The 12,462-nt window shown below is 37.2% G+C and overlaps 1 protein-coding gene across 6 annotated transcripts in view; it reads left to right on the top strand.

Annotated features, from left to right (window-relative positions):
* ITPRID2 (ITPR interacting domain containing 2) overlaps positions 1-2,047 on the top strand; it is a 99,185-nt gene extending 97,138 nt beyond the window's left edge. For all 6 annotated transcript variants that reach the window (XM_044932767.2, XM_006071943.4, XM_044932750.2 and 3 more), the window contains 2 exons: positions 206-322; positions 887-2,047. In XM_044932767.2, coding sequence (XP_044788702.2) covers positions 206-310 — 105 coding nt within the window. In that variant the 3' untranslated portion in view covers positions 311-322; positions 887-2,047. The remainder of the gene's footprint in view (positions 1-205; positions 323-886) is intronic.
* The last annotated feature ends 10,415 nt before the right edge of the window (positions 2,048-12,462 follow it).

Genomic DNA, 12,462 nt, shown 5'->3' with positions numbered 1-12,462 from the left:
ATGATCTGAGTTTGAGGATAGATGGATGTGATTCCCTGCTCTCTGTCTCTGTATTTCATGAAGGATTTAGACGAAGATTTAGTTTTCTCTGTAGTTTGGCTGACTGTAGAAATTAAATGTTATTTACTTGTTTTTTCTGATAACAGAATAAAATGGATTATAGTGATGCTGTTAAGTTCTCATTTTCTTCTTTTTTCCATTCTAGATTAAAGAGTCTATTGTTGGGGAAATCAGACGGGAAATTGTAAGTGGACTTCTGGCAGCAGTATCTTCAAGTAAAGCATCCAATTCTAAGCAAGATAGTCACTAATGGAATTTATAGGTAAATTTTTCTGAATTTCTTTGTTTAGCTAAATGTAACTTAGTACTTAGTTTTTAATGCTTTTTCTTAGTATATAGGTCTGTTTCCCTAGCTAAATTTTTATTTTTAGGAAGTATGTAATATGTTATTTTACAGTGTGAAAACCTTTTATAACCTCATTTGAAGTGTAAGTGATTCAAATCTCATAATCTCAAACCTCCAAGTTATATTGATATTTTATCATTTTATTGAAATTTCATTATAGTAAATAAATTCTGGAATTGGGGAAATTGGGACCTTCAAACCTGAATTTTGATAGCACTGCCCTGATTATAATATTTTCAAATGGATGAAGATTTCAAGCATGCGTGCATACCAAGATTTCAAGATTTAATCATAAATTTTTAGTGTCTTTTGTTTTTTAAAGAAACATCCCATAGGTCTCATTGTATATAGTACATTAGGTCTCATATCTAATCATGTCATAATAAATAATGGAGAATCTTTATTCTCATCCTTCCTTTTGAAGACTTTTCAGTAATAATTGAAAAATGCTTAATTTTTACTTTTCTTCCTTTTTTTAAGATTTGCGTGGGTCCTGTTAGCTGCGTGATACTGGAGTTATCAAGGATATACACTGGTGGGGGTGTCATTTGTGCTTCAGAAGATACTTGCTGCTGAGCTGGGCTACTGTATACAATGTTTATTTCTTCTGTGCATATCTTTTCAAAAAACATAGAAATATAGGCACTTTGCTGACTTTATTTCTTTTCTAAACTATCAAAACCATAGCCATTTGAAAAGCCTAATATTTATTTGTATGTCAGTATTTTCCAGTTGATTGCCTAGGTAGAATTAATTTTAAAACTTGAAAACTTCCATAATTAAGCAACTTATAAATAACATATTTCTTCAGACTAGCTTCTTAAAACACTGACCTCTATGAGGTATTTACTGTGCAATAACTGATTCATTTTTTGAGAGCTTGAAACAACCAATGATACTCCCTCCACTGCTGTTAATTAGTGTCACTTCCAAGAAGAAAAATTATCCTGTTGTAAAAACTGCTTTTAATTCTTGAGGAGGTTACTAATAGCAGTAGGATAGAATTTATGTTACCTAAAACTACTTAATGTTCTTACACTGTAAGCATTGTTATTTTACCCAAGACAATTGTAATTTTATTGTAGTTAATGTAGTTTGGGGATTTTTGTTTGTTTGTTTATTTGGAAACATGTCTTATGTTAAACACTATGTACTTTTTGCATTGTCCAGACTTCTTTATTATAAGGACATGTTTCTTCTTTTAGATTAAACAGTAGATTATTGCCAAAATAATGGGGCCTGTGACTTGAATGGATAGAAATGAATAAGCTGGTTTTGTTTTTTCATAATGGAAGTAATTTAGATTTTTGTTTTCTCATAAACAAATTTTAATTCATTCTTAACCAGTGAGAACTGTTTGTTTTATGGGGCGGGGGGGAAGGAAGGTAGTTTCCTATTTGGTTTTATATATGTTAAATAAATGTGTAAAGTAACAACCAGATGTTATTAGAATTATTCTTTAGCATTTATAATTTTCAACTCCTATTATATTTCTTTGTGTGAAATTTTAATCAAAAGTGGTTGAGAGGTTAACAGTATACTTTGAAAGAATATCTAAAAGGTTTTTTAAATGTTTGAATTATCACATCACACAAAGGCTGATTTCTAAAAAAAAATTAATAAAGTATTTATTTTGCCTAACATGTTTTTAGTGATTTATTTTCTTGAACCATAACATGAAGAATTTGGATTAGATTTGATAAGTAACAAGACCCAAAAGAATTGGAGCATATAATCTATTAGGCTAAAATTCTCTTTTCCTGAAAAGGCGTCTATGATGCTTTCAAAAATGTGGTTAATACTAGACCACCATGGAGAAAGAATGCACACTGATGCCTCTTGGTCTCATCTAGTTCTGTCGTCTTAATTATTACCATCTGAGTCAAAAATTTTCTTTAAACTGTACTGTTAAGCTACAAAGAACAGACATTAAAATATTACTTTATTCTCTGGCCAAATTCAGCAATTTGACTACCCGATTCTAATAATAGTAATGATACATATAAACCAAGCACTGATATTAATACTAATATTAATACAGATATCAATGATTTTTAACTAATCAGCTTTGTAGCCACTTACAGTTCTTTTCTGACTATGTAAGAACCCAAAATTTGATAATCAGTATTAAATAGCTTGATTCAATGGGCAAATCCCTTACAAAGTTTGCATGTAAGATAAAATGAACTTAAGCACTATCAGAGTTTCATGTTTACTCCCATGTTAAAGCTTGTGTACTCAAACATTTGAAAGCTACTGTATTCAAGCCACCCTGCTAGCTGCTGAAATGAATGAGAGGGGGTCTAAATGGAAGAACAGGGCACCTTTTTTTCCTGAATGGGTAAGTTTAGAAGTACCAAATAAAAAATATGAAAATCAAAAAGAATTTGCAGGAGGGAGCCTGGGATGGTTGGAGATGTAAGTCTTTACCAAGAAGACTTAGTTTCAGTAAAGACTTAATGGGAAATGGAAAGGATGGAGTTTAAGTAATTAAGAATATTTTAGTTCTTGTTGTTCAGTTGCTTAGTCATGTCTGACTGACTGTGACCTTATGGACTGCAACAGGCCAGGCTCACCTGTCCTTCACTATCTCCCAGAGTTTGCTCAAATTCATGTCTATTGAGTTGGTGATGCTATCCTAACCATCTCATCCTCTGCTGTCCCCTTCTCCTCCTGCCTTCAATCTTTCCCAGATCAGGGTCTTTTCTAATGAGTCAGCTCTTCCTATGAGGTAGCCAAAATATTGGAGCTTCAGCTTCAGCATCAGTCCTTGCAATGAAATATTCAGCGTTGATTTCTTTTAGGATTGACTGGTTTGATCTTGCTGTCCAAGGGATTCTTCAACGGTCCCAAAATTCGGAAGCATCAATTTTTTGGTGTTCAGTCTTCTTTATGGTTCAACTCTCACATCTGTACAGGACTACTGGAAAATCCACAACTTTGACTCTACGGACCTTTGTTGCCAAAGTGAAGTCTCTGCTTTTTAATACACTATCTAGGTTTGTTATAGCTTTCCTACCAAGGAGCAAGCATCTTCTAATTTCGTGGCTGCAGTCACTGTTCACAGTGATTTTGGACCCCAAGAAAACAAAATCTGTCACTGCTTCTACTTTTCCCCTTCTATTTGCCATAAAGTGATGGGACAAGATGCCATGATCTTAGTTTTCTGAATGTTGAGTTTTAAACCAGCTTTTTCACTCTCCTCTTTGATCCTCATCCAGAGGCTCTTTAGTTCCTCTTCACTTTCTGCCATTAGAGTGGTGTCATTGGCATATCTAAGGCTGTTATATTTCTCCTGCCAATCTTGATTCCAGCTTTTGATTCATCCAGCCAAGCATTTTGCATGATATACTCTGCATACAAGTTAAACAGAGTGACAATATACAGCCTTGACATACTCCTTTCCCAATTTTGAACCAGTCCATTGTTCCATGCTTGTTTCTAACTGTTGCTTCTTGACCTGCATACAGGTTTCTTAGGAGACAGGTAAGGTGGTCTGGTGTTCCCATCTCTAAGAATTTAACACAGTTTGTTGTGATCCACACAGTCAAAGCCTTTAGCATAGCCAATGAAGCAGAAATAGATGTTTTTCTAGAATTCCTTTCTTTTTTCTATGATCCAATGGATGTTGGCAATTTGATCTCTGGTTCCTCTGCCTTTTTCTAAACCCAGCTTGTACATCTAAAAGTTCTTGGTTCATGTACTGTTCAAGCCTAGCTTGAAGGATTTTGAGCATAACCTTGCTACTAACAGCATGTGAAATAAGCACAGTCATAAGGTAATTTGAATAGTCTTTGGTATTGCCCTTCTTTGAGACTGAAATGAAAACAGACCTTTTCCAGTCCTGTGGCCATTGCTGAGTTTTCCAAATTTGCTGGCATGAGTGCAGCACTTTAACAGCATCATCTTTTAGGATTTGAAATAGCTCATCTGGAATTCCATCACCTCCACTGGCTTTGTTCATAGTAGAGTTTCCAAAGGCCCATTTGACTTTGAAGTCCAAGATGTCTAGTTCTAGGTGACTGACTACACCTCATTGTTACCTGGGTCATTAAGACCATTTTTGTATACTTCTGTGTACTGTTGCCACCTCTTCCTAATCTCTTCTGCTTCTGTTAAGTCATGGTAGTGACTTCTGTCCTTTATCATGCCCATCCTTGTATAAAATGTTCCCTTGGTATCTCCAGTTTTCTTGAAGAGATCTCTGGTCTTTCCCATTCTATTGTTTTTCTCTATTTGCACTGTTCATTTAAGAAGGCTTTCTTATCTCTCCTTGCTATTTGAAATTCTGTATTCAGTTGGTTATATCTTTCACCTTTTTTAAATGGAAGGTGGACATTACTGAATTTCAATTTTCAACAAAGAAATTTTTTTCATCTTGAACAAAAAAAAAAAAATTTGTCATGAAATACCACTTAGAGTAATACTTCTATATTTCTCCACACATGGAAATCAAATTACCTGAGATTTTGTGGAAATGAAGATTCTGATTGTGTAGGTCCAGGTCCTACTTTCTTGGCTCCACATTCCTGCATTACTAGAAGCACTCAGGTGAAACTGATGCTTTCATTAACTGTACTTTAGTAGCAAGGATTTATATTAGTAAGTCTTACTACCTATCTGCTAGTTACTTTGGAGAGAGAAAGTTGGTAAGCAGGAAAAGGAATTTTTATATCCAAAGATATGTCAGCTTAGAGGCCATCTTCAGGGAGCTTTTCATTATAGCCCAAAGGTAGTAACTGGAAACAAATGTATACCAAAATGAAATAAGGATACTAAAGAAAATTACAGCCCATATCTTTGATGAATATAGAAAATTCATTTTGTATATTTTTGCCCTTCATTTTGCCCTTCTTTGAGACTGAAATGAAAACAGACCATTCCCAGTTCTGTGGCCAGTGTTGAATTTTCCAAATTTGCTGGCATAATGAGTGCAGCACTTTAACAACATGAAAGAAGGGCAAAAATATACAAAAATTCTCAAGAAAATATTAGCAAACCAAATCCAACAACACATCAAAGACCATGACCAGACTAGATTCATCCCAGGGCCACAAGGATGGTTTAAAATACACAAATGAATATGATACACCATATCAACAAAAGAAAAAACCCACATAATCATCCCAATAGATAGAGGAAAAGCATTGGATAAATATCAACACCATTCATGATAAAAACCTCTTACCAAATTGCATACAGAGGGAACATAGCTCAACAGAATGGAAGCTACTTATGACAGACTCTCAGCTGATACGATACTTAATGGTGTGAAAAGCTGCTGCTGCTGCTGCTGCTGCTAAGTCGCTTCAGTCATGTCCGACTCTGCGACCCCATAGACGGCAGCCCACCAGGCTCCCCCGTCCTCGGGATTCTCCAGGCAAGAACACTGGAGTGGGTTGCCATTTTCTTCTCCAGTGCATGAAAGTGAAGTCGCTCAGTTGTGTCCAACCCTCAGCGACCCCATGGACTGCAGCCTTCCAGGCTCCTCCATCCATGGGATTTTCCAGGCAAGAGTACTGGAGTGGGGTGCCATTGCCTTCTCCGGAAAAGCTGATAGTCTTCCTGATAAAATGTGGAACAAGGCAAAGATGCCCCAGTCTCACCACTGCTATTCAATAGTACAGTATTGGAAGTTCCAAAGTAATCAAGCAAGAAAAAGAAAGACAAAGTATCCAAATTGGAAGGGAAGACATAAAACTCATTATATGCTGACAGTCAAAGCTATGGTTTTTCCAGTAGTCAGGTACAGATGTGAGGGTTGGACCATAAAGAAGGCTGAGCAGCAAAAAACAATGCTTTCAAACTGTGATGTTGGAGAAGACTCTTAAGAATCCCATGGACAGCAAGGAGATCAAACCAGTCAATTCTAAAGGAAATCAATGCTGAATACATATTGGAAGGACTGATGTTGAAGCTGAAACTCCAATACTGTGGCCACCTGATGAGAAGAGCTGACTCACTGGAAAAGACCCTGATGCTGGGAAAGACAGAAAGCAGGAGAAGAAGGGAGAGACGGAAGATGAGATGGTTGGATGACATCACCAACTCAATGGACATGAATTTGAGCAAACTCCAGGAGATATTGAAGGTCAGGGAAGCCTGGTGTGCAGCAGTTCATGGGATCACAAAAAGTCAGATACGACTGAGCAACTGAACAACAACAACAATATGCAGAAAATATTACATTCTATGTAGAAAACCCTAAAGACTCTACACACAAAGTACTAGAATGGATAAAAAGATTAATCACAGTAGCACAGGATACAACATTAACATACAGAAATCTGTTGCATTTCTTTATACTAACAATGAACTATCAAAAGGATATAATAAAATAACTGCTTTTGAAATCACATCCAAAAATAACAAAAAAACAGCTTAGGAATAAACCTGACAAAAAAGGTGAAAGACAATGCTAGAAATAACCATAAAACATTAATAAAAGAAACTGAAGATGATTCAAAGAAATGGAGAGAATTCCAAGCTCTTGGATTGGAAGAATTAATGTTGTTAAAATGGCTTTAATACACAAAATGATCTATATATTTAATATGATCCCTATCAAATTATCCATGACACTTTTCACAGAACTATAATAATCCTAAATTTCATATGGAACCCATTAAAAGACCAAGAATTGCCAAAGCAATCCTGAGGAAAGAGAACAAAGTAGGTCACGTACTCCAGACAATCCTACAAAGCTACAGTAATCAAAACATCATGATACTGGCACAAAAACACACATATGGATCAATGGAACAGCATAGAACCCAGAAATAAACTTAACGCATTTATGGTCAATTAACCTTTGACAAAGGAAGCAAGAATATACAATGGGAAAAAGAGGCTCTTCATCAAGGGGGGTTGGGAAAGTTGGACAGTTCAGTTCAGTCACTAAGTCATGTCTGACTCTTTGAGATCCCACGGACTACAGCACTCCAGGCTTCCCTGTCCATATTCAAATCCTGGAGCCTGCTCAAATTCATGTCCATCGAGTCAATGATGACATCCAACCATCTCATCCTCTTCTGTCCCCTTCTCCTGCCTTCAACGTTTTCCAGCATCAGGGTCTTTTCCAATGAGTCAGTTCTTCACATTAGGTGGCCAAAATATTGCAGCTTCAGCTTCATTGTCAGTTCTTCCAACGAATATTCAGGACCGATTTCCTTTACAATTGACTGGTTTGATCTCCTGGCAGTCTAAGGGACTCAAGAGTTTTCTCCAAAACCACAGTTCAAAAGAATCAATTCTTTAGCATTGAGCTTTTTTTATGGTCCAACTTTCACATCCATACATGACCACAGAAAAAACCATAGCTTTGACCATGGTGACGTTTGTCAGCAAAGTAATGTTTCTGCTTTTTAATATGTTGTCTAGGTTGCTCATAGCTTTTCTTCCAAGGAGCAAGTGTCTTACTTTCATGGCTGCATTCACCATCTGCAGTGATTTTGCAGCCCAAGAAAATAAAGTCTGTCACTGTTTCCCCATCTATTTGCCATGAAGTGATGGGACCAGATACCATGATCTTAGTTTTCTGAATGTTGAGTTTTAAGCCAGCTTTTTCACTCTCTTCTTTCACTTCCATCAAGAGGCTCTTTAGTTCTTCTTCACTTTCTGCCATAAGGGTGGTGTCATCTTCATATGCAAGATTATTGATATTTCTCCAAGCAAACTTGTTTCCAGCTTGTGCTTCATCCAACCCAGCATTTCTCATGATGTACTTGGCATCAAGTACATCAAGACCATCCCCAAGAAAAAGAAATGCAAAAAAGCAAAATGGCTGTATGAGGAGGCCTTAAAAATAGCTGTGAAATGAAGAGAAGCAAAAAGCAAAGGAGAAAAGGAAAGATAGGCCCATCTGAATGCAGAGTGCCAAAGAATAGCAAGGAGAGATAAGAAAGCCTTCCTTAGTGATCAATGCAAAGAAATAGAGGGAAACAGTAGAATGGGAAAGACTAGACATCTCTTCAAGAAAATCAGAGATACTAAGGGAACATATCATGCAAAGAGGGGCACAATAAAGGACAGAAATGGTATGGACCTAACAGAAGCCGAAAATATTAAGAAGAGGTGGCAAGAATGTACAGAAGAACTATCCAAAAAAGATCTTAATGACCCAGGTGACCGTGATGATGTGATCACTCACCTAGAGCTAGACATCCTGGAATGTGAAGTCAAGAGGGCCTTAGGAAGCAGCACTACAAACAAAGCTAGTTGAGGTGATGGAATTCCAGTTGAGCTATTTCAGATCCTAAAAGATGATGCTGTGGAAGTGCTGCACTCAATATGCCAGCAAATTTGGAAAACTCAGCAGTGACCAAAGGACTAGAAAAGGTCAATTTTCATTCCAATCCCAAAGAAAGGCAATGCCAAAGAGTGAATATTCAAACTACTGCACAATTGCACTCATCTCACAGGCTAGCCAACTAATGCTCAAAATTCTCCAAGCCAGGCTCCAACAGTACATGAACCATGAACTTCCAGATGTTCAAGCTGGATTTAGAAAAGGCAGAGGAACCAGAGATCAAATTGCCAGCATACATTGGATCAGCAAAAAAAGCAAGAGAGTACCAGAAAAACATCTATTTCTGCTTTATTGACTATGCCAAAGCTTTTGACTGTGTGGATCACAGCAAACTGTGGAAAATTCTGAAAGAGATGGGAGTACCAGACCACCTGACCTGCCTCTTGAGAAATCTGTATGCAGATCAGGAAGCAACAGTTAGAACAGGACATGGAACAACAGACTGGTTCCAAATAGGAAAAGGAGTATATCAAGGCTGTATATAGTCACCCTGCTTATTTAACTTATATGCAGAGTACATCATGAGAAACGCTGGGCTGGAAGAAGCACAAGCTGGAATCAAGATTGCCGGGAGAAATATCAATAACCTCAGATATGTAGATGACACCACCCTTATGGCAGAAAGTGAAGAGGAACTGAAGAGCCTTTTGATGAAAGTGAAAGAGGAGAGTGAAAAAGTTGGCTTAAAACTCAACATTCAGAAAATGAAGATCATGGCATCTGGTCCCATCACTTCGAGGCAAATAGATGGGGAAACAGTGGAAACAGTGACAGACTTTATTTTGTTGGCATCCAAAATTAGTGCAAATGGTGACTGCAGCCATGAAATTAAAGATGCTTACTCCTTGTAAGAAAAGTTATGACCAACCTAGACAGCATATATTTTTAAAAATTTATTTATTTTAATTGGAGGCTAATTACTTTCCAATATTGTAGTGGCTTTGCCATACATTAACATGAATCAGCCATGGGTGTACATGTGTTCCCCATCCTGAACCCCCTTCCCACCTCCCTCCCCATCCCATACCTCTGGGTTATCCCAGTGCACCAGCCCTGAGCACCCTGTCTCATGCATCGAACCTGGACTGGTGATCTGTTTCACCTATGATAATATACATGTTTCAATGCTATTCTCTCAAATCATCCCACCCTCGCCTTCTCCCACAGAGTCCAAAAGACTGTTCTATACATCTGTGTCTCTTTTGCTATCTTGCATATAAGATTATTGTTACCATCTTTCTAAATTCCATATATATGTGTTAGTATGCTGCTAAGTCACTTCAGTCGTGTCCGACTCTGTGCCACCCCATAGACAGCAGCCCACCAGGCTTCCCCATCCCTGGGATTCTCCAGGCAAAAACACTGGAGTGGGTTGCCATTTCCTTCTCCAATGCATCAAAGTGAAAAGTGAAAGTGAAGTTGCTCAGTCGTGTCCAACTCCTAGCGACCCCATGGACTGCAGCCTTCCAGGCTCCTCCATCCATGGGATTTTCCAGGCAAGAGTACTGGAGTGGGTTGCCATTGCCTTCTCCGTGTGTTAGTATACTGTATTGGTATTTTTCTTTCTGGCTTACTTCACTTTGTATAATAGGCTCCAGTTTCATCCACCTCATTAGAACTGATTCAAATGTGTTCTTTTTAATGGCTGAGTAATACTCCATTGTGTATATGTACCACAGCTTTCTTATCCATTCATCTGCTGATGGACATCTAGCTTGCTTCCATGTCCTGGCTATTATAAACAGTGCTGGGATGAACATTGGGGTACATGTGTCTCTTTCAATTCTGGTTTCCTTGGTATGTATGCCCAGCAGTGGGATTGCTGGGTCATATAGCATTTCTATTTCCAGTTTTTTAAGAAATCTCCACACTGTTCTTCATAGTGGCTGTACTCTGCATTCCCACCAACAGTGTAAGAGGGTTCCCTTTACTCCACACCCTCTCGATCATTTATTGTTTCTAGACTTTTGGATAGCAGCCATTCTGACTGCATGAGATGGTACCTCATTGTGGTTTTGATTTGCATTTCTCTAGTAATGAGTGATGTTGAGCGTTTTTTCATGTGTTTGTTAGCCATTTGTATGTCTTCTTTGGATAAAAGTCTGTTTAGTTCTTTGGCCCATGTTTTGATTGGGTCGTTTATTTTTCTGGAATTGAGCTGCAGGAATTGCTGTATATTTTTGAGATTAATTGTCAGTTGCTTTGTTCACTATTATTTTCTCCCATTCTGAAGGTTGTCTTTTTACCTTGTTTATAGTTTCCTTCATTGTATAAAAGCTTTTAAATTTAATTAGGTCCCATTTGTTCATTTTTGCTTTTATTTCCATTACTCTGGGAGGTGGGTCATAGAGGATCCTGCTGTGATTTATGTCGGAGAGTGTTTTGCCTACATTTTCCTTTAGCAGTTTTATAGTTTCTGGTCTTCCATTTAGATCTTTAATCCATTTTGAGTTTATTTTTGTGTATGGTGTTAGAAAGTGTTCTAGTTTCATCCTTTTACAAGTGGTTAACCAATTTTCCCAGCACCACGTGTTAAAGAAATAATCTTTTCTCCATTGTATATTCTTGCCTCCTTTGTCAAAGATAAGGTGTCCATAGGTGTGTGGATTTATCTCTGGGCTTTCTATTTTGTTCTATTTATCTATATTTCTGTCTTTGTGCCAGTACCATACTGTCTTGATGACTCTGGCTTTATAATATAGCCTAAAGTCAGGCAGGTTGACTCCTCCAGTTCCATTCTTCTTTCTCAAGATTGCTTTGGGTATTCAAAGTTTTTTGTATTTCCATACAAATCGTGAAATTATTTGTTCTAGTTCTGAGAAAAATACCATTGGTAGCTTGATAGGGACTGCATTGAATCTATAGATTGCTTTGGGTAGTACACTCATTTTCACTATATTGATTCTTTCAATCCACGAACATGATATATTTCTCCATCTTTTGTGTCCTCTTTGATTTCTTTCATCAGTGTTTTATAGTTTTCTATATATAGGTCCTTAGTTTCTTTAGGTAGATACATTCCTAAGTATTTTATTCTTTTTGTTGAAATGGTGAATGGAATTGTTTCTTTAATTTCTCTTTCTGTTTTCTCATGGTTAGTGTATAGGAATGCAAGGGACTTCTGTGTGTTAATTTTATATCTTGGAACTTTACTATATTCATTGATTAGCTCTAGTAATTTTCTGGTGGAGTCTTTAGGGTTTTCTATGTAGAGGATCATGTCATCTGCAAACAGTAAGAGTTTTACTTCTTCTTTTCCAATCTGGATTCCTTTTATTTCTTTTTCTGCTCTGACTGCTGTGGCCAAAACTTCCAAAACTATGTTGAATAATAATGGTGAAAGTGGGCACCCTTGTCTTGTTCCTGACTTTAGGGGAAATGCTTTCAATTTTTCACCATTGAGGATAATGACCAAGTGAGCTTTATCCCAGGGATGCAAGGATTCTTCAGTATTTGCAAATCAATCAATGTAATACATCACATTAACAAATTGAAAGATAAATACTGTATGATTAGCTCAATAGATGCAGAGAAAGCCTTTGACAAAATACAACATCCATTTATGATAAAAACCCTCCAGAAAGCAGGAATAGAAGGAACATACCTCAACATAATAAAAGCTATATATGAAAAACCCATAGACAGCATATTTTTTAAAGCAGAGACATTACTTTGCCAACAAAGGTCCATCTAGTCAAAGCTATGGTTTTTCCAGTAGTCAGGTATGGATGTGAGAGTTGGACTATAA

The sequence above is a fragment of the Bubalus bubalis genome, chromosome 2, assembly GCF_019923935.1.
Source record: "Bubalus bubalis isolate 160015118507 breed Murrah chromosome 2, NDDB_SH_1, whole genome shotgun sequence".
NCBI lineage: Eukaryota > Metazoa > Chordata > Mammalia > Artiodactyla > Bovidae > Bubalus > Bubalus bubalis.
This window is presented reverse-complemented; position numbering and strand designations above follow the sequence as displayed.